The 21,268-nt window shown below is 45.1% G+C and overlaps 3 protein-coding genes and 1 long non-coding RNA gene across 13 annotated transcripts; 1 reads left to right on the forward strand and 3 right to left on the reverse strand.

Moving 5' to 3' along the window:
- Positions 1-8,477: 8,477 nt before the first annotated feature.
- LOC147982390 (uncharacterized) lies at positions 8,478-9,250 on the forward strand. Its single transcript, XR_015599189.1, has 2 exons — positions 8,478-8,878; positions 8,969-9,250. It is a non-coding gene; the product is annotated as an uncharacterized LOC147982390 (long non-coding RNA).
- Positions 9,251-9,661: 411 nt separating this feature from the next.
- On the reverse strand, positions 9,662-11,982 carry LOC125508298 (wall-associated receptor kinase 5-like). Of its 2 annotated transcripts, none has more exons than XM_087514368.1 (3): positions 11,595-11,982; positions 11,161-11,310; positions 9,662-11,091 (listed from the first exon to the last, which is right to left on the reverse strand). In XM_087514368.1, the coding sequence occupies exons 1-3, from the start codon at positions 11,980-11,982 to the stop codon at positions 9,866-9,868; spliced, it is 1,764 nt and encodes a 587-aa protein (XP_087370494.1). In that variant the 3' UTR covers positions 9,662-9,865. The 2 variants fall into 2 exon arrangements, with proteins under 2 accessions (XP_087370494.1, XP_087370495.1); XM_087514369.1 differs by having other exon boundaries at positions 11,161-11,282; positions 11,595-11,734.
- Positions 11,758-14,408, reverse strand: LOC147982391 (wall-associated receptor kinase-like 8). The gene is made up of 2 exons (XM_087514370.1): positions 12,138-14,408; positions 11,758-12,038 (listed from the first exon to the last, which is right to left on the reverse strand). The coding sequence occupies exon 1, from the start codon at positions 13,061-13,063 to the stop codon at positions 12,380-12,382; it is 684 nt and encodes a 227-aa protein (XP_087370496.1). The 5' UTR covers positions 13,064-14,408; the 3' UTR covers positions 11,758-12,038; positions 12,138-12,379.
- A 2,040-nt stretch (positions 14,409-16,448) lies between these two features.
- On the reverse strand, positions 16,449-20,473 carry LOC147982392 (uncharacterized). 9 transcript variants are annotated; one of them, XM_087514372.1, is made up of 5 exons: positions 20,062-20,467; positions 19,742-19,956; positions 18,877-18,958; positions 17,697-17,751; positions 16,470-17,463 (listed from the first exon to the last, which is right to left on the reverse strand). In XM_087514372.1, exons 2-5 carry the CDS (start codon positions 19,844-19,846, stop codon positions 17,337-17,339), a joined length of 369 nt encoding a protein of 122 aa, XP_087370498.1. In that variant the 5' UTR covers positions 19,847-19,956; positions 20,062-20,467; the 3' UTR covers positions 16,470-17,336. The 9 variants fall into 9 exon arrangements, 3 of the variants coding, with proteins under 3 accessions (XP_087370498.1, XP_087370497.1, XP_087370499.1); XR_015599194.1 differs by adding an exon at positions 18,215-18,316 and having other exon boundaries at positions 17,388-17,463; positions 18,877-19,017; positions 19,742-20,473; XR_015599192.1 differs by having other exon boundaries at positions 16,449-17,463; positions 17,697-18,316; positions 18,877-18,996; positions 19,742-20,473.
- Between the last annotated feature and the right edge of the window lie 795 nt (positions 20,474-21,268).

Consider the following 21,268-nt stretch of genomic DNA (forward strand, 5'->3'; position numbering starts at 1 on the left):
TGCAAACTTAGTTAGGTTTTAGGATAAAAGTAACTTTTAATTAACTCCATACAGAACCAAATTGTATCATAAAGTTGGCAAAATACTCATTATTATAGGATCGCTGCATTTTTTTCCTACTTGAAAAGTATTGCTTACGTTATGTGAGGAAATTTTACCGAGAAAGGGTTTCTCCCCGCTTTGTATTCCAAAGCAACCAACACCGATACAAGGATCGCCGGGACGAACAGCACATCAAGCCCAAAAGAAAAAGAAGAAGAAACAAATGCCAACAGTGGCAGCTCGACAAAGCGCGGATGACCCGCCACCGCTACGCCCACCAAAAACAGACCACCACAACCCGAGGCTCCGAACCACCGCGTACAAAGCAGCACCTCCAAGAAGGAAAGCGACGCCGACGATGCTGCTGCCCGGACATGTCCTAGGGTTTCCCCGGCACGCGGAGGGAGGTGGCGGATGGATATCACCGACACCCTCTAGGAAGGAATAGTGGCACCCGCAGGTGTCACCGCATCGGAGCCGAAGACCGGCAAGGATTTCTCCCGCACTCCAACCCCAACGCCCAACGGATCGGAGCCGACTAGCCAGACCACCGCCCACCAGGCAGCCTCTGGCCCATCGTGGGGCTCCGAGGAGGCTTCCGGGGAGCCTGGCACATGAGTGCCTGTAGGGCCGATGGGCCTCGGTGGGCTCGTCCGTTCGTTGGCTGCTGGCAGCTAGGCTGTGGTGAGAGGCTCGATGGTGGTGGCTCCCATGCTTGACAGCAGCAGTAGCGCATTAGGAGAACGCAAAAATTGTACTTCCTTCATTCGGAAATACTTATCGGAGAAATATATAAAAATGGATATATTTAGAACTAAAATATGTTTTGATACATCCATTATATCTAGATACATTCATTTCTCTGACACGTATTTCGGATGGAGGGAGTACCATGCAACCTATTTGTGAATGCCATATTGCTTGTCAGCAATGGAAGCCGGTTGACAAATCTTGAGTCCCCACCTAGTGGAGGCAACCTAACTGATATCTTCCAACTGTGCTAGGTGACAGTTACTGAAAACCATCACCAACATTAGCTGGTACTCGCCTAATCCTCCATAGAGGGAATGGCAAAGTAAAAAAAAAAAATCTAACCTGTTTTTGATCAATCGGAACCAATCTGGACACGCCCATATCTGAAACTTTAGCCGTGTAGTTCACATCCAAGAGTATATTTGAGGATTTCACGTCATGGTGGAACATTGATATTGAAGCTGAAGAGTGGACATAAGACAGAGCCCCTGCTGTTTCCAGGGCAATCCTTAAGTATTCACCCCAAGACAAAGAAAAACCATCACTTTCATCTGCATGAAGAGCTTCAGACAGTGAACCACTGGATACATAATCATACACAAGCAGTGGAACCTCTATTTCGAGACAACATCCAAAGAGCTTCACAATATTTCTGTGTTTTATCTGAGTGAGGACTGCAACCTCATTGATGTACCTTAGACTTTTTTTTTACTGCAACGACACGCTGATCCGACAATGTGCCTTTGCAAACCATGCCATGGCCCCCACGTCCGATGATACATGTAGGATCAAAGTTGTTTGTTGCCTTCTCTAGCTCTTCTAACGAGAAAATCTTTGTATTCTCATTTGCAGTTTCACCAGATGATATCAATGTTTCTAGGAGTAGACCTTGGTTCTTTCGGAAATAGTTCTTCCGTAGTTCCTTTGTCCTGTCTATCATAAATGTAACAATAATATACGTAGTATAGTCCTACCTAAGAGCAGAGGCTCTTGTGCATTTTTAACGGATCATACTCAGTCTTGCGAGGACACCCAGTACAACTGAAGCTTCCTTTGGTATTATGGCAGATCCCTTTACATTTGTTCGGTTGAAGGCATTCATCAATATCTGATATTAACAAAATCTTGATAAGATGTGTTGATAAATATATTCTCCCTCTGATTCACAGTTAATTTAGAACGTTGCCATGGTCTCTATAATAACATTGTGATATACTACAATTTAGAAAAAAGTATGTTATTTCTAACAGAAATAATTATATACTTTCATATATGTCATGACTAATATATAATTTGAATTTGATATTGTCCATGTTCGTAATTTTATTATATGATGGTTTAACCTATTTTTTGTAAATGGCACGAATTCTAATAGTGTTTATATCATGAATCATATATGTCATAACATGGAACCCAGTTCACCATTCAATTAACATGAAACAGCACATCCCTTAAAAAACCATGGAACAACACATCAGCCAATTAAATCAAACCTACATGAATGATAAACAAACTAGAAGTGGTGCAAATATCATTATCTAATATAAGTTAGTAACGTGCAGTTACTTAATAAAACATACCTTTTAATACATATGTACTCCTTTGAAAATTTAATCTTTGGCACCGCCTTCTTTGGAATAGCTAGCTAGCGTGCCCGCTCCCGACCCGCTAGGGTTCCTTCGCCGCCGCCGGCTCCCTAGCTCCTTCCCGCCGCCGCCAGCCGCCGGGCACGCGCGACCCCGTCCGGTCCCCCTCCCCCCTCCCTCCCTCCCCCTCCCTCCCCGGGGCGCTCACGTGGGCGCCCCCGGGAGGTTCCCTAGCGCCGCCTCCCCCGCCCCCCTCGACTCGCCCCCGTCCCTCGCCGCCGCCGGGGGCGTCACCGGTCGAAGGACACGTGGCGCTGGCGGCGGCGGGGCTCCTCCCTCCCGCACGCTGATGGGGGCCGTCGTGGGACGCCCCTTCTTTGCTCGATGGTGATGGCCGTCGGGCCGGCCCTGCTTCAGCCTACCCCCCACCCCCCTCCTCCTGGCGTTCTGGTGGCTGGCGCCGCCGCCTCCTACCTCTCTGGCGCAGCGGTGGGGAACCGTCGCCCTGGTTCGTGCTGGTGGCGGATTTGGCCACCGGCCCAGATCTGGATGGTGTGGTGGTTGGCGATGGCAGGGGCGACCGGCGGCTGTGTTTAGGTGGTGGCGCTGCAGTTGGAGTCCGTCTCTCTGGTGGGGTGGTGGGGCTCCGGCTGGACCTGGCCAGGGCGCGGTGGCGCTGGTGTTGTGGTGGTGGTGGTGCTTGTCCGCCTTGCCGATGTTTGGTGGGCGGGCGGCACGGGTTGGGGCATCGGCCCGGCGTGGTTGTTGCTCCGGCTGTGGGCGGCGGCGGTGGGGTGGCTCAGCTCTCTCGGTGTGGAGGCTTCCATTCGCCGTGCCGGCATCACGGCAGCTCGGCGGGCTGGCTAGGACAGCAGCTGGTTTTCTCGCGTCGGCTCGTGTATAGGCCGGTCTAAAGTCTGCTCCTGATAAACCACGTTACACATTTGGCTTGTGGATTTTCTCGGTTTCCAAAGGTTTGCTCTATGCAAGAAAGGCATTACCAACATATAGATGAATCAAAGCTCAGGGAAAACATAGAGAGGGAACAGATGGGCACACAATTTGCAGCATGAAAATGGGGAACCACACAAGAAACCCACCAGCAGCAGTAGAATGCGGAGTCGTACCATGCAACCTGTTGGGAGTGCCACCTTGCTCGTCAACAATGGAAGCCGGTTAGCAATCTTCAGTCCCCACCTGTTGGAGACAGCCTAACTGAAGTATCTTCCAGCCGAGCAAGGTGAGAGTTACTGATGCGCCCATTTAACCAGCGGATCGGAGCGCACAGAGTAAAAAAGTGTAACTGCTGGGAATAAACTACAGGAACAGAATCATGCACAGCACAACCCAGGAAATCACGACATAAAAACCTCTACCCACTGGATATGAATTTATAGATTCAGAAGTAAGCAGACCAGTAACACATTCTTTACAGGAGTAACACAAATCTTAGGTAAGCTAAGTGAACTAAGTAACGGTAACTGTCCATCTCCGATTTAGTTGTTTCTTGCTCAAGCTGCAACCAAAACCAGAAACAAATGATCATGTACATGACTGATGCTTGCAATGATTATTTTGGAGAATTTCCAAGAATCTGGTGGGTCTGGTACCTTGTGCGGGCAGTGTTCCAGTGTGGAAAAGGGTCACACATCTTAAGTACTACCTCCGTCTCGATGAATAAGTCATTCGCATAGTTTTAGATCGAAAATTTAACTATCTAAATATGTATTATATGTAACAAAAAAAATATATTTAGAAACTACATCCGTGTAGAAATCTAGTGATATATATTTTATGACATATAATACATATTTAATTCCTCAAATCGATGATCTAGAATTACGCAAATGACTTATTCACTTAGAAAGAATCTTGAGTACAAGGCTGATGCGGTTGCAACTTTTGGTTCCGCACCGTCGTCGTTTGCTCAGGCTGCAACCAAAGAGCACACCCCGGGTAAAAATTCTGAACACATGCAGATACAAATTATCGAAAAAGGTTTTTGCCCCGCTTTATATATAAAGCACCGATCACAACAAGCATCCAATACAAACAAACGCTACCGCAACACACTCACACACCCATGGCAGGATAAATAGACGCTGAGCGCAGTAACACCACCCTTAGCACTACCACCATGAAGAGATGAAGCTATATATGACAGACCATGTGCTCCAAGGCGGTACGACACCGGAGCGCCGCCACCACCCGATCCAAAGATCAGAGTTTTCCCTGGAGCCGCATGATGGGCAATGAGAGCCGCGACGACGCCTTCAAGAAGGGAACGATCTATGTCGCCGCCGGTCCGTCCGAAGATAGAACATGTTTTCACCTCGGCCAACACTCACCGCCACTGAACGCCACACCCGACAACCATGCCGCCCACACAGCCATGATGACCGGCCAGCACCAAGGCATGGGCTTTGCCCAAGAGCACCGCGCTACCACCACCAGGGCTGCCACCCCGGCAACCATGCCGCCCACACGGCCATGATTACCGACCAGCACTAAGGCACGGGCTTTGCCCAAGAGCACCGCACTACCACCACCAGGGCCGCCACCCCGGCAACCACGCCGCCCACGCGGCCATGATGACCGGCCAGCACCAAGGCACGGGTTTTGTCCAAGAGCACCGCGCTACCACCACCCAAGGCCGCCACCCCGGTATCCAAGACCTTGACACCACCTCACCCAAGACCCACCGCAACCCCAACGAAAGAGATGAGCGGAAAAGTCCCACCTTTCACACCAAGACCTTGACACCACCTCACCCGAGACCCGCCGCAACCCCAACGAAAGAGACGAGCGGAAAGAGACCTGCAGATATAAATTACATAAAGGCACAAAATCAAGTAACAGGATTCAAATAAACTGAAAAGAACCCGATGCCTGAGATTGCTTTGCCAGGAAATAAACTTTGAACTCAATCTCGTGATACATACATACATACATACATACATACATACATATATACATACATACATACATACATACATACACCTAAGTTTCCGCTGCCAGCTCCAACTTGGACCGGAAAATTGGAGGTGCACTGGGGTTCGAGAGGAGAACGACGAGGTGGGCGGCCTCCATGGAGCACGCGCGGCGTCGCTGCGCCCGGGCCGGCGATCTTCTGCGCCCGGTGCGGCGTCAGTTGCCATGGCACAATTGGGGGATCTTAGTTTAGGGGCACCACCTGGGGGTATAGGGTGGGCGGCGAATGAACTCTACGTAGGTTGGGTTGGGTTGTACTGTCGGAAATAGCCAATGGATCTTGGGTCCCATTGCATTTGATTGAGAAAAAATATACATAAAAAGAGTCAAGAATTTATGAAACTTTTTTATAGCAAACATGATTTAGCATAGTACTACTCGCATAAAAAGTTTCGCGAAGGAGGTGCCATCTGAAAATGAATGAAGCACCACAATACATCTAATTATCTTTTTTTTTTGCGAGTAATACATCTAATTCTCACTTGCATCTTTGATGTTTACATGGTATTTAATTAGAGGTGCCATCTGAAAATGAATGCACCAGAATTCATTGAGATTATCACCATCCCAAGGTCGGGTCCTAGGGCAGGGCGAAAAGGACACTCGCCTAGGGGTGCAAGTAAACCCGCTTCATGATTGAGCTGTGGTTGAGTACAGTTATTGGCTTGTTTGATATGCTTGCAATACATTTTGAAGTAATCCTATATACCTGAATAGTTATCCCCACTATCTTAATTCATACTCTTTCTTGACATGCAAACATGCCACCTCATCATCCCACTAATTATTTCTCTTAAGTCTTAACATGTATGAGAATTATTATTCATACTCTCTCTTGACATGCACACATGCCACCTCATCATCCCACTAATTATTTCTCTTAAGTCTTAACATGTATGAGGATTATTATTCATACTCTCTCTCGACATGCACACATCCCAGCTCACTACACATGCCACTTCATCAAACACACTAATTATATTTCTCTTTACATGCATGAGAAATGCTACTTATGTTCTATATATATTTACTCTCTCCGTTTCTTTTTAGTCTGCATATAAAATTTGGTCAAAGTCATACTTTATAAAGTTTGACTAACTTTATATAAGAAAATATATCAACAATCACATTATGGCATCAATATTATTAGATGCATCATGGAATGAATTTTCATACCATATAGCTTTAGTATTATAGATGTTGATATTTTTTTATATAAATTTGGTCAAACTTTGTGTAGTTTGACTTTGACCAAATCTTATATGCAGACTAAAAAAATGAAGGGAGTACAATTTTATAATTATAGAACACAATATATTATATTCATTTGATTTTTCATTTAAATTTCATCAAATAATATTGCAACCAATCCCTGCAACAACGCGCGAGGTGTCACCTAGTTTATCCTATTTCGCGGGTTGGGGGATCCGCTACTTCATCCCTACATTCGCTTAAGCCCATGTCAACCCGTTCTTTCCTTTGCTCATGCGACCTAGGCATGGTGGTGGCGGCGGCCAATAACCACCTTCCATGCAAGGGTCCCCTTCTTCCTTCGTTTGTTGCAACGATGATGGGGGGGGGGGGGGGGGGGGGAGGGGTCTCAGTGCTTGGCTTGATGGCAGTACGGCTAATAATATTTAGGGTTTGGTCTTCGAATGACTACGACGAGACGATGGCATCGTTGTTGGAGTGGAATAAGGTCTCCAAGTCTCCCGCGCGATCCGATGATGCCTCTTCGTATCATCGGGAAATGTGTGGAGAATGGTGTGATTTCAGACTTAGCTTTTCCTTCAGGAGGTTTGTCTCAGTGGCGTTCTCCTACGGAGGAGACAATGGGTTGTGCGTTTCAATACTCCAACTCCATTTTAACGGATGAAAGTCTCCCAGCCTCGGCCTCGTTTAGGAGCTTGTGAGATTTGTGTTCTCCAAGTCTGCCTAGTTGGATCTAGGGCGTTCTAACTCTCCAATGTTTTCTTCTCTGCAGCGGCAATTTGCTACATAGATCGCCAGCGTCTTCTGGTCTACATCGGTGACTTATGGGCCACTGCTTCTACGAGTTCCCGAGTTTAATATATTTGCTCCGTTTAGATAGAGGTCGAGAGGCGGCAACGAGCTTTTCTCACGATGCGTCACAGGTGAATGCAGGAGAATGAAGACTTCACCACCCCCATATTTTCGACGTATGTAAGAGTGTTTTTGCAAGGGTTTGTATTAGCTAATATATGGCCTTTGGCCTTTTGGAAAAAAAAAACCCCTCTTATCTAGCATTCTATGGGAGTGTCAAAATTGTGGGTAATGGTTATTTTTAGTTTTGGATATTTTTGGTGTTGAGGCTGGAGTTACACCTCATGAAATATGTTTCTTGACTGATGTTTTCTTTTTGAATCTTTGTTTTGTTTGGTTTGTGATAAAAAAAATGAACCACCATGTAATTGGATGGTTAGGAGGGTAGTGTTACCACCAATCCTCCAGGGATCAACACCTAGGTTTGACGCTTTGGTGTATCATAAAGACGAAATATTATTTCAATGGTGGACGATAGTGAAGTGGATAGGGTGTGCGTGCATGCGTTTATATGGGTGAGTATATGTACGTATTTTGTGAGAGTTCGTGGTTGTACTATGTTTGTCAAAAAAATTTGCTCAAGTAGTCATCTTTTGTTTGTGTTTGTTATTTCTTTGATGATCACAGCTTGAAAACGTAATGCTAACAGGCGAAACGTTCGCTTGAAAGGAACTCCTAGCGAACGCACACATAACATTTAATCGAGATCAAATGATGACAACTTTCTTTTTAAATGACTTCTCTACCGTGAAGTTGTCATGCTAGTCTGAAGAAATTGCCGCCCCCTACAACTAAATTGCCATAAAAATGTTTGCAATTTCCATCCCTCTGAGTGAACGTTCGCCAGCTAAGAGGGTGAAAAAAAAGTGTTGTTTGGTAAGTGGAGCTACATTTTTTTTACGGGAAGTGGAGTTACACTGGACCGAGCAGGAGAAGAACGTTCGAGCATGGGCCGCATTATGGGCTTCGGCCGTCATTATGGACCCCAGGACGGAAGGCAAAAATGAGGGCCCAACCGTTGCTAAAAAAAAGAGTGAGGACACAACCAATGCGGGCGACCACATTCTTCTCTCTGTCTTCCTCCACCACCTCGACGGTCCAATCGGGCGGCGCCTCCCTCCGCCGTCTTGCTCCACCGCCGCCGGCGCCAGTCTCGCCATATGCACCGCCGACCAGAGAGCCAGTCGCCCCCCGTCTCTCCCCACATACACACCACACACCGCCGCCGATAACAAGGAGCCGCCTCCCCACGCTTCCGCCGGCGTGATAGAGAGAAGCGAGCGAGCGAGAGTGAGAGCGGCACCTTCTTCGATGGTGGAGAAGGCTGCGGAAAAAATGGGCGCAACTTCCCTAAGTCCTAACAGTGTAAGACACCGGGTGCTCTTCAGTTCTGGTGGTGAATCCACTTGTTGCCCTCAAAATCCAAATCAATCCGTCTACAGGTGCGTTTCCTGTTAATCTTGATTTCAACCTGTATCTCGAATCAGTCTCTAGCGGTCTGAATTTTTGCTTCGGTCTGCCCTCGGTTGCAGCTTGAGCAGACAACGGCTAAAATTGGGGAGGACTTCAGTTACTGTTAGCAGCTGTCAGTTAGCTTATCTTCCACTATGCGGGACTGAAGATTGCCAGACGGGTTGATGGGGGCGCGCGGCATCCACAATCGATTGTGCAGTACCGTTCCGCATTCAAACAATGCCCACCTGCCAGTGGGTTTCTGTGCAGATTGAACATTTTTTATGAAGTAGCCTTGGCTTCTCTGCTCAAATGTTACCACCAATTTTCACGGCAAGGGCTTTCAGTTGTGCGGTTCTCCATCTAAGCTTGGCATGAATCTCCTGTCATGATAGCAATCATTTTCCCTTAATTCGAAATACAGGTTGCCCCCACGCCTGAGATCGTTTTGACATCCTCGATTTCAGCATACAACATTATGCACCCAATTCTTCAGAGGCCTCTGCTGCTGTCTGACATTGAGGCACAAGTTGGAGAAGGGAGAGCGAGCAATGTAATGGGACCCAAAGAGGTACATTCTCTTATGCTGTACATTCTCCTTCTGTTTGCCGAATATTTGCGCCGAGAGAAAAAAACTCAAAACATAGTATATTTGAATTAAAAGAGGTGCCGAGAAAGCATAGCAATGTACCAACGGTGGCAACGACCAGAAAACAGGAGTGCTCAAAATCATTCTACCTATATGAGCGTATGCCAGTAATTCACTCCACATCTCAAGGTAATAAAAACCAGTCTACCTATATAAGTAAACAAAATTCCAACCGAGAAACTGATACAATCATGATGCCTGAAATCATCTGGACATAAATTGACTTAGTATTACAACACCAATCTAACTAGCCTGTAATACTGGTCCTAGCAACACTTCACAAAACAGGGAAAGAAATTATCCATTATTATGAACTACACAATTTCATCTAGCGTGGTATGCTAGCAGATGACATGAACTCTGCCTCCAAGCTATATCGTCGTTGGCTTTCTCCTGACGGTACAGACGATTGCCGAGTAGATATAGTCCTTCGAGTTAACGGCCTTGGTGGCATCGGTTCTTCATTCCTTGGATCTGCCTGAGATGACTTTACCCGTTCCGTCTGGAGAGTCTGCAGTTCCGTCTCCACCTGTTTCATGGTTGGTCTTTCTTTGCCGTGTAGCCTCAAGCACCGCTCTGCCAAAGAGGCGACAGTGTTGATTTCTTCTTCGGTTGCTTCTTCGAGGACCTGGGAATTAACAATACCTGTGATTCTTCCTTCATTGAACTCCTGGAGAAAATAGTTCGACAAGCTCTTGATCGTGCCTGATTCACTTGTGAAAACAGGTTTCATTCTGAGAAGCAACTCCACCAGTACCACACCAAAACTGTACACGTCACTCTTCCCGTTCAGCTGCCTAGTATGGAAATACTCTGGATCTAAGTACCCAAATGTACCCTGCACATTTGTAACAATGTGTGTTTGATCGATAGGAACCAATCTGGACGCACCAAAATCTGAAACTTTAGCTGTGTAGTTCACATCCAAGGGTATATTTAAGGACTTCACATCACGATGGAAGATTGATATGGAAGCTGAAGAGTGGAGATAAGATAGAGCTCCTGCTGTTTCGAGGGCAATCCTTAAATAATCACCCCAAGATAAAGAAAAACCATCACTTGCATCTGCATGAAGAACTTCAGACAGTGAGCCACTGGATACATAATCATACACCAGCAGCGGAACCTCTGTTTCGAGACAACATCCAAATAGCTTCACAATATTTCTGTGGTTTATCTGAGTGAGCACTGCGACCTCATTGATGAATTGACTGATCTCGGACTGCTCAATGACCTTAGACTTTTTTACTGCAACGACGCGCTGATCAGACAATATGTCTTTGTAAACCATGCCATGGCCCCCACGTCCGATGATAAGTGTAGGATCAAAACTATTTGTTGCCTTCTCTAGCTCTTCTAGCGAGAAAATCTTAGTATTCTCAGTTGCAGTTTCATCAGATGATATCAATGTTTCTAGGAGAAGACCTTGGTTCTTCTGGAAATAATTCTTCCGCAGTTGCTGTTGAACATTTCTTTTCCATCTACGAATGAGAAGTACTGAACTGAAGCTCGGAAGTAGAATAGCAAAACCGCAGGATAGCCCAATAATTATACCTGCAGTCATTAAACTTTTTTAAGTTTCAGTTTTATCTTGTCTATCATAAAGATGACTAATAATGTTACCTAAGAGCAGAGTCCGCTCTTTTGTCCTAGTACACTGCATTTTAAATGGATCATACTGTGTCTTGTAAGGACATTCAGTACAATTGAAGCTTCCTTCTGTGTTATGGCAGATCTCTTTACAACTGTTTGGTTGAAGGCATTCATTAATATCTGAAAATAACGAAATCTTGATAAAATGCATCGATAAAATATATAATATTGAACAGAATACATTATCCAGTTAACACGGAATACAGACATAATCAATTCAAACGAAATGTACATGAATGATGAAACATAATAGATATCCCTCCAAAATAAGATGAAACATAATAGGTACAGAGAAGTATTTTCAGTGTACAATAATAATGCATCATAATTGTTTAAATAACACATGTCTTTGGATATATTTGTACAACTTCAGTTTAGAGAGTCTAGAGATAGATTGTGACTACCTCGACAACCACTTTGAACGTATGGATTTCCTTGGAAGCCATCTGAGCATTTGCAGTGGTAACCCATGTATGCTTCTCCAGCGTTTACTTCCATACACTTGCTGTTGGTACTCACACAAGCATATCCAGACCTATTTTGTTGGGCTTCTAAGCAACCTAAGTTAGCAGCAACCCATTGCAGAGATGACCCAGATCTAACAAAAAGACTGTTCTCTAGAAACATCTCTACTGATTCGGGTTCGGTGAAATTTATGGTCCCTGCATCAACATTTATGTCAATTACCTGACGCCCCCACCAGAAAACAGTTGATGACGTCACATTTGTGCAGTTGAGGCGAAACTGGTCCCTTGCAAAACAACCCTCTTCAAATCCAAATGGGAATTGCATACTAATGTTACCGCACTAACGAGTACATCGAGCTTTGCTCTGAACTGGATTATACCCTGATTAATCAATAAAAGGTTAGCACGTATTCCAATTCCAGTCCCAAAATAGCTAACAGCAGTTGTATATTTGCTTGCTTGATTAGGAAAAGAAATTACCTTTGTCACTAGAGCAGCCATCCTGAATGAAGGGGTTACCTGTATAACCTTGGTTACAATTGCAGTTGTAGCCATTGCTTGATGCGACACCTACATCGAAGCACTCTGAATGCTTGCTGATACAGGCATAGGCCGTCCTGTTGTGCATGGTGCTAAGACAGTTGGGCTGATCCACTATATTCCATACCATATCACTCCCATAACTAGTTATGCTGATTCTATCCCACAGTAGAGAGGTCCCGTTAAGAGTGTGCTCGGCCGTTACTTCTGTTTTGGTCATGGACAAATTTGAGCTCAACAGTGTCGACAATGCTGTCCATAACAAAGCGACAACATCCGATGCCGTTACAGGTCTCCCTAGCCCCTGTCTCTGTGATTCCATGGTCTGGGCATGTAGTCCGGCAGACGCGCATGGTTGTGCTAGCATTTCCCTTGACCCAGTACACATCCAGATCACAACCGGTGATGTTTAGCAAGGTGTGCAAAAAGCTGAAGGACTTCCCAGGCGGTTTCAATGTCAAGTTGTACACACGGACACCTGATTTCATGGGGATGGTACATTGGAACGTCGTGTAGATAAATCTTCCAGGGTTGTACGTGGAAATACCATCTGTACCAACTACGATGTCCTCGATCACCTCGAGGATGCCATCGTGCAAGAAGAGTTTGGGGGGCTGAGCAGTGTCGTTGCAAGTGAGGTAGAAGTCAGGCCCACGGGAGCACCTGGATCCAATGCCGAAGGGGTAGTCGAAGCTCAGAATGCCACAGCTCTTCGGGCAACCATCGAGCATAGCAAGTGATGGAGGCGCCCAGTTCCCTTCGGAGTTGTGGCTTGTTACAACTCCAGATGCTAGCGCAGTTAGCTTTCCTAATAACTGGAGTACCAACAAATGGAGTAGTGCATAGATCACCGGCAAGATGTCCATGATCTACAGGCACAGCTCCCAACTTCGCTCAAGAAATTCAGGTCAGGCAGCACTGCAACTTTGCAGGTGTGGGGATTCTATTAGGGGGAGAATATATGGGGATTTTTATAGTGTATACAGCGTATGTCTCGGGGAATTTCTTATCAAGTCATGCCAGCTTTGATTCTGCATACTAATGGTTGCATAGTTGCACTTTGATTCCTGTGGATGTGGCTGTGGCTGTGGCTGTGGTGGGTTTGATGCGATGTGAAAGTGAGATCGCAATGGCCACATTAAATTACGCAGCTACTTTTCTTGTGGCTATGCTGCAGCTGATCTTGTAAGTCAGTCAATACCTTTTGGCTTTTGGTGCAGATAATTCTAGCCCAAGTAAGAAGACATGCATGAGGGGAGAAAAAGAAAAGTAGCAACTGATTTTGAGACTTGAGAGGACGTTGATGTGGTTGATTTGGCCACATTATAATGCACTGCTACCTTTTTGTGGTTGTGCTGCCTCACAGCGACCTCGCAAGTCAGTCAATGCTGCCTTCTTGTGCGGGTTACTCTAGACCATCAAATGGGTCATTGACAAGTCTTTGACAGCCGGCTCATTTGTTCTCAGAATAAACCGCATTGCATCATCTGGCTAAATAAAGCTTTATGCTTCATGGAGAAAAGGATTACTGACGTGACAGGAATTTCATGCCAAACTTACTCCAGTCCCACGCAACCAGTTGTTGAATGCCATCCTGCTCATCAACTGTGGCATCCTGCTAGCAATGATCTTCAGTCCGCGCCTGGTCCCGAGTCGAGCTAAGTGACAGTGACTGAATCCATAGGACCATGGCTGGTGCTCGTTTTACCTGTGACCGAGGTTAAAAACTCTACCCGCTGGAGATGAATTTATAGATTCAGAATGAGCACCTGTACATGGATACCAAGCAAAACCAGTAACTCCAATCTATAGTAGATAAACCAACTGAGCTAAGTAACAGTAATTGAACTGTTAGCTGTTGTTCGCCGAAGCTGCAACCGAGGGCATCACAAAGTAAACAAATTCTAATCGCGCGAGATCTCGTACAGGCACGGAATAATCTAGTGAAAGAGTAACAGGAAACGAGCACCTGTCGATTCATCGGAAGAAGTGAAGAGAAACCCAATGAGAGATGGCTCGATCTCTTCTCAGGATGCATATCGCTCCTGGCTCTCACGCCCACGCCGCGGAATGGTGGGCAGAGACTGAAAGTTAGGTTGGTGGGGGAGCAAGGAGGCGGAGGAGGTGGCGGCGAGACGGCGCCGGGGGCGGGAGGAGGAGGCCGTGGTGGGGGAGGAAGAAGAAAGAGAAGAAACTGTTCGCCGCGAACTGGGTTGGGCCCTCGTGACTTAGTCCTGTTTCCAAGCCGAGTGTTGACCAAAGCCCATACTGCGGCCCATAGTCGGGCTTCTCTTCTAGGTACCATTTTCATTCTAAAAAGAATATATTCAGGAATCGCTAGGCAGGGCATCTCTAAGGTTTATGCATAAATTGTCCGGGTTAAATATCTGGGGACACTTCAATTTTTCTACTTAAACATTGATTTCTCATTCAAATAATTACATAGTTAATTTATTTCTAATATAATATTTCTAAATTACATAGTTCAAACTTAAATTTAATTTATTCAGAGATAGCCTTCTATTGATTTTCATAATGCACCCATACATGCTCCAGTAGGTCATTGAAAAGTTGATACACTTCTCGATCACAAAATTTCCGATTCATCTCGAACATCAACCCCTTGTTGTGGGAGCCTCTCTCTCCTAGCTTTCTCTCACATGGCATGGACACCATGTGACTTTTTAATATATTTTTCTTCTCTCGTGTGAAAGTTGAAATCTTTTGAAAGTTTGAAATGTTTGGAAGATAGAAATTCCAGAAATCAAAAATCTGAAAGTTCAACTTTTTGAAACAGTTTGGATTTTCGAAAGTTGAATTTCTAAAAGTTCCATCTATACCTATACCTATATATATCTTTACCTAAAAATAATAATGTGGCTGCTGCTTCTGCTAGTCTGTCGTCGCACATTTTGCAGAAAAGTCCATGCACTTTCATGATATCAACCCGCGGTCCCGATTTAGGTGAGAACAGGAAAACATTTCATGTTTTGCAAACAAAAAAAAACCTGAGGGTTTTGTTAATAAACGCACAGTCCTACTTTAAGTGAGAATAAAAAAACTTTCGCTTTTCAGCAAACCCCTAAGATTTTGGTTAATAAAGCCGTTGTCCGTCTAGAAAATAAGGTTTTTTTTTATATAGATTCATACATTTTTTTAAATATTCATATATTTTAAACCATAACTCAATTTTAACATGTTATACATGAAAATTGATTAGAAAAATGTGTAGAATATGAATATGATGTTATTTTTACATGTGAATCATTTTTACATGTTGTTTAGGGACATATTCAAACACTTCAAAAATATAATCATATCTTTCAAACCCCAACTCCAATTTTAACATGTTATATATTAAAATTGATTAGAAAAATGCGTAGAATCTAAATATGATCACATGTTAATAATTTTTTAAATGTTTTTTAGGATGCAACATTAATCAATAGTGTACGACCTGTTTTTTTCGTACCGGCACCGATTCAAATTAAAAATGAACACCTCAACAAAAACAAAATAAAGACGAAAGAAACCATCTATGATCATGCATGTCCGTCGGCGAGAGCGGGAAGAAGGATAAATGGCAAGACTGATAAGATGCCATGTTGAAATAAAGGACATTGACCTATTGGGATCTTTAGTCATGGTTATTGTGTGGTATTTTTTCTTCAGTTGAAACGCACGGGCTATTGGAAAGTGTTAATCTGAGCTCGAGCTGACATGCTCTCGTTATCTCCCACGCCCATTCACTTCTAGATTCGCTTTGGCCTTGGTATTTCACTGTGTATTTTCACTAGTATATGCATCTATATTCAGAAGCATGGCCCACCCACCTGCCCTCACTAATGTGACGTCTGGCGACGGACTTTCACCGGCTCGGACGGTTGCTGGCGATATGAGCCGTGGCTCAGACGTTTTGGACAAAACGGCCGTCGTCTACACAGGCCATTTAATGACCTCCACGGGCGCACGAACCAGCCTTCCCCCTCAAGATTCTGTCCTCCAGAGCAGCATCAACTAGCTTACAGATGACTCCGAAGCAGCCACATGCTGCAACAACATTTCAAACTTAAACTCCTGTCAGTATTTTATACATGCATGGCTACTGAAAACTTCATTGACGGCCTGCACACTTGCCGACTCAACTCACGTGCATGTGTTCACATAACCCAGGACACACTCTCTCATTTCTCCTCCACCTAGCTAGTCTTGCTCTTCATTTACAGGAGATCGCAGCAATATTGGTTGTAGGCGTCGTCGGCGAAGGTGTTGATGAGGGCGACCGCCTGGTGGTGGCGGCGAGCCCCTTGCTTGACTGGCATGCACGGCTGCTGCGCTCCGGCCCTCGGACACGTAGAGCTTGCAGCACGCCAGCATCGGCTTCAGCATCCTCCTCTATGCATTAGATGCAACCACCAACCAAAAACGAAACGAGAATTCTCGTGCAAGGAGAAGATGAGACTGGACAGAATTGCAGCGAGAGAACAGAACAAGCGACCATGGTCCCCGCCATATAATTGATTCTTCCTCCTCTGTTCAGAGGAAGTTTGTTCTCAAAATTGCTCAAATGTTCTCAGTGCTTTTATACCAATATATGAAATCCAAAAACTTTCAGTTACAAATATTAATATCCACGAGATACAAAGATTGGAATATACAGAAAACCAAGCCTTTTTCCTGTGCTCATCTCAACATTACTCAATGTTCTTTGTGCTTTTGTAATATGAAAAGGCAGAATTATACTGAAAATTAGCAAAATTTCCATTAGCATATATTATCCTTGTGGCACATCAATATCCATGAAAATGCAGCTAACATATATTGGAATTTACAGAAAACCAAGCAAGTTCCAAAACAACAGACCTACAAGGCTGAACAACACTTTTTGCGTGCCATCACTGCCAGCAAAAACTTTCAAAATCCAAACTCTTCAAACCAGTGAAAGCCAATCGACCAAAATTGTTTCCAATGCCGAAATCTTCCGACCAGCAACATGAATAGACACTGGCACCATGTGTCCAGTATATCTCTAACACATAATAAGATTTTGACATGGTGCCCCTGACCATCATGTGCATGTCACTCTTAGGACAAGAATACATGCCACTTTGAAGAAGTACTTCTCCCATAATCAAATCCTTAATCAGTCGTTTCCACCATTAGAAAAGTATCACAGGGCACTTGTAGATGGCAATTACTGTGAACATTAGTGCATCCAGTATGAGTCCACAAGCAACAGAACAATGCCCCAGGAATATGAAGGAATCTGCAAACAGATAATTGTAGTCAGCATTTACCATTTACAGTTCTCCAAGGAAGAAAAGAAATGTGCTGCCTAAATACAGAACATTGCATCTAGGGCTCGATTCTCTCAGCTCCGAGGTCAGGAATAAAGGGTCATACATGTTAAAAGGACCAAAGAGGAAAGGTAACATAGAAAAGTTCTATGATCTTGAGGCACAAAGGTAAAGCGTTACCAGACATAAACAAAGAGCAAACCTTATCTCATATGGATTTCCATCAGGAGGTCTCTGAAAACGAAGATCATCCACAACTGAAAAATAGGAGTGGAAATAATGTTTTTCAAATCACTGACCACTGTACAAATTCCAATAATAGTACTCCATGTTCCATCATACAGTTTTGAGATGGTAAGAAAAATGTAAAATATGTTGTAACAAAGCAGAAATGTCACAAACACAAACAGATAGCATGTTTGATGAAGAGAAAAATGTACCACAAAGAATTGAACAAATGGCTTTTCTTTGCCTTCTCCAACTGCATCGAATGCGGTCATTATTTGTGCTGGAAAGCCATATAATAATCCAGCAAAAGCACTTCCCGAGATTTCAAAAATTAACCATAAGATCAAGGTCACAGTGGAATCAATAAGAAGTAGAAGCTTTACTACAGGTCCAACCATTCTGGTTCACCTCCGTGAAAATGAGAACGCATAATGTGAGTACTTCAATGTGTATTAATGTGATCGTTAAAGTGAAACTGCAGAAGATACACACTTTAACTGATGATGCAGTAGTATGTCCAAATAAGATGCATAGGCCATAACCCAAGGATTAGTGCACATATTGCAATTGCCATAATAAGGCATAGCAGAACACCTGTTAGACGAAATTTATGAAGTCAGGGAATAAGATGTATAGTTTTAAATATGTAGGAGAATCAAACAAAAATGAACTACCAACACAAATAGAAGTATGTAAGCACACAACAACATTGCACTTTCCGATTTTACATATATCGATCCCCATCAAACTCTGTCATTCATTTGCAAAGCCATGGCTGAATTTGCATTCACACATCAGCAGGCAACATAACTCAACTGAAATCTTTCGAAAGACAAAATAAATCCACAAGGTGATATATGTACTGACCAAACTTCATTGTTCTATTTCTTAAAAATCTCATAGAAAAAAAGCTCCATGAAGTCAATAAATATTTTTCAAGTCTTGGTTGTACACATCAATGTGCTTGAGAGATGGCTAGTGTTTCGTCTCTCCAAATGAGGCGACAGTGAGTGGTTGTGCCTGCTCTTGCCATATCTTATCCAAAACTCTTTCTCCAAATAATAGAGATTGTATAAATCATAAACTTTGTCAAAACTTGTCCCAATGTCCGACACAATCACATTTTCTATAGGGTTCTCCACAAAACCACTCACCGGTTTCTTGAACGCAGATATGCACGAAGAGCACGGTGTCCGGCAAGGTGGAGCTGCTCCAATCCTCAGTCTTCAATACGTCCTGCTCATCAGTACCAACACACCAACGCAGCAATCAGCCTGCGCTCCCAAATTTACTGCCTGTAAAGCACATTCTCGTAAACCTTTTTCATATTTTGTATCCCCCCTCCCCTCAGTTGTCATTATTTCTCATTCCCTATCACCCGTCCACCTCCCAATCTCCAACCCCCTCCCACAAAACCCACAATCAATGTAATGCATATTTCAGTAGTGGAAATGTATGATTTCACTGGAATAACTAAAGCGCTAAAATACAGTGGGGATTTCCAACGTTTACGCCATAAAAGTTAATTTTTAAATAGCCTTCGTGAGTCAGCTTCTGCAGGTACCTAATTTTTTTCTGCTAAACACGGGCCATCAATGTGTAATATGTGCACTAGTACCCTACGATTAGAACCAGAAATGCGTATTGAAAGAATAGAAACCTACTGTAGACAATACATCTGCATTGGCGATGAAGAGCCGCCAAAATGAACTGTCACGAGGTGTTCCAGGGCTACCTTCATCCCAATTAAGTTGTCAAATTGATTGGATCTAGCCTATGAGATAATTAAATCTGAGCCTCTAGTGTGGTGTTACAGTGATTTATACTGCAATGTTTTCATAACAATGACTGAAGACTGAACGTTTCATCATCAGCAAGACAGCAACTACCATTGTCCTTCACAGACTACAAGTTGGCCCGCACGAACATTGCCAACTAATCCATTTCCTTGCAGACATTCTAGCCTCTATTGGTAATAACAAAACAGAAGTGCACAATAGCTATGTCTCCAGTACGCACCTGGGGTTTATCTTGCCGGTCGAAAGCTCGGATGCTTGTGGCAATATTTCCCGTCTGATCTCCCTGGCCGCCTGGCCCTTTCTCCCTTGAAGATTTGCGCGCCATTAACGGTCGGCGCCGCAACCTCGGCCACAGCCGGATCCGACCCTTTCGGCCCGTACTCCACCAGATCCATTGGGGTTGAGCTCTCGTCAACTTCCTCAATGAAGGGGGATCTGGATCCCGGCATATGCGCACAGAAGAGTGGGGAGAAATCAACGAATCGAGAAAAATATTAACCTGAAACTCCACCCACAACCCACATAAATCAAGATGCTTACCTGCTTATCGGCTGCATTAGAAACTCCATGGCCGGGAAATCAAGTCGCCCTACTGTGCACGAATTCGTCTTCAAAAGCAGTCGCTCACCCCTTCTCTCGCCGTAGACGAAACGGAATCATACAGCAAGACCATTGTGCGCACAGTAAACCCAATCTCCATACCAACCCGCGGTGGCAAGCAAGCTTCTTGGTCCACGGACCAAGTTCCCGGCAAACGATCTGATCCACGGATCAGGAAGAACTCAGCAACCGCCGTCCCTGTCGCCGGCACGCACAACGGACGGAGGCCGCTTTTCTGGCCCACAGATCAGGTCCTGCCGCGTACGTATCTGACACGCGAACGCATTTCCAACTCTCCTGTATTCCCACGACAAACATCTCAGCTCAGATCCCCACGTGATTCTCAACGTCCCAGATAACGAGCTTATATGTGCTCGCGCACAGAAACTCCACGTCCCGGGCTATCTCTACTATTAAAGGGGGATCGAACGTCGTGATGTTCGACCTCCTTTCCACCGTCTCGTGCTATCGCTACTTCCCCCGCCTCGCCCCGTGCAACCTCCTTCAAAAAAATCCAGCATAACCGAACGAACAGACCCCCCCCCCCCCCCCCCCCCCCACACACACACACACACACACGAAAAAAGGAGAACAATTACCGGGGAAGCAACTGCATCCCACGATCGCACGTCCCATGCCTGGTCTCCCCAGCCCCTCGCTTCCGATCACATCTGATCACAACTCTCTCACGTGAAAGGTCTCGCCGCTCTGCCCACACCACACACCCGCGCCCGGAGTCCCGGACCTCTCGATCCGCCGTCGTGTGCCCCGTGTGGATACTCCATGCCTCTCGCCGATGCTCCCCTCCCCGTCCGCCTTGTGGTCGCGGACTCGCGGTGGCCGACTTTCTCTTCATGCACGACAATACCCCCGTCGCGTCGCCATGATCGTATCAGTCACAGTCGTGCTCGTGCTCGCGCTCGCGCTGCCCTCGTCTCGGTCGCCATCGCACACCTCCTGTACAGCATGCTCGTCATGGCAACCGCCACCGTGCTTCGGTGTACCTATAGTCCTGTACTCTGTTTATCACGAATCAGACCCCGAGTGTGACGGGACCACTATTCGGCTGCTCCCGTCGGTTGGCTGCCCCAATTCCCGTCCGTCGTGCAGCTGCCGCAGGCTTTCTTCGTCGCCATCTAGCCTCCAC

This window comes from Triticum urartu, chromosome 3A, assembly GCF_056163025.1.
Source record: "Triticum urartu cultivar PI428250 chromosome 3A, HENAU_Tu73, whole genome shotgun sequence".
Classification (NCBI taxonomy): Eukaryota; Viridiplantae; Streptophyta; class Magnoliopsida; order Poales; family Poaceae; genus Triticum; species Triticum urartu.

Coding starts and splice junctions, on each gene's coding strand:
- LOC125508298 (XM_087514368.1), bottom strand. CDS start 11,982: ATGCAATTCCCATTTGGATTTGAAGAGGGTTGTTTTGCAAGGGACCAG. Junction 11,311..11,594: donor CGTTCAAAGTGGTTGTCGAG/GTAGTCACAATC, acceptor CGTTATTTTCAG/ATATTAATGAATGCCTTCAA. Junction 11,092..11,160: donor AGAGCGGACTCTGCTCTTAG/GTAACATTATTA, acceptor TAATGACTGCAG/GTATAATTATTGGGCTATCC.
- LOC147982391 (XM_087514370.1), bottom strand. CDS start 13,063: ATGGACATCTTGCCGGTGATCTATGCACTACTCCATTTGTTGGTACTC.
- LOC147982392 (XM_087514372.1), bottom strand. CDS start 19,846: ATGGCGCGCAAATCTTCAAGGGAGAAAGGGCCAGGCGGCCAGGGAGAT. Junction 17,752..18,876: donor TATCTGCGTTCAAGAAACCG/GTGAGTGGTTTT, acceptor CCTATTTTTCAG/TTGTGGATGATCTTCGTTTT. Junction 17,464..17,696: donor GGAAATCCATATGAGATAAG/GTTTGCTCTTTG, acceptor ATCTGTTTGCAG/ATTCCTTCATATTCCTGGGG.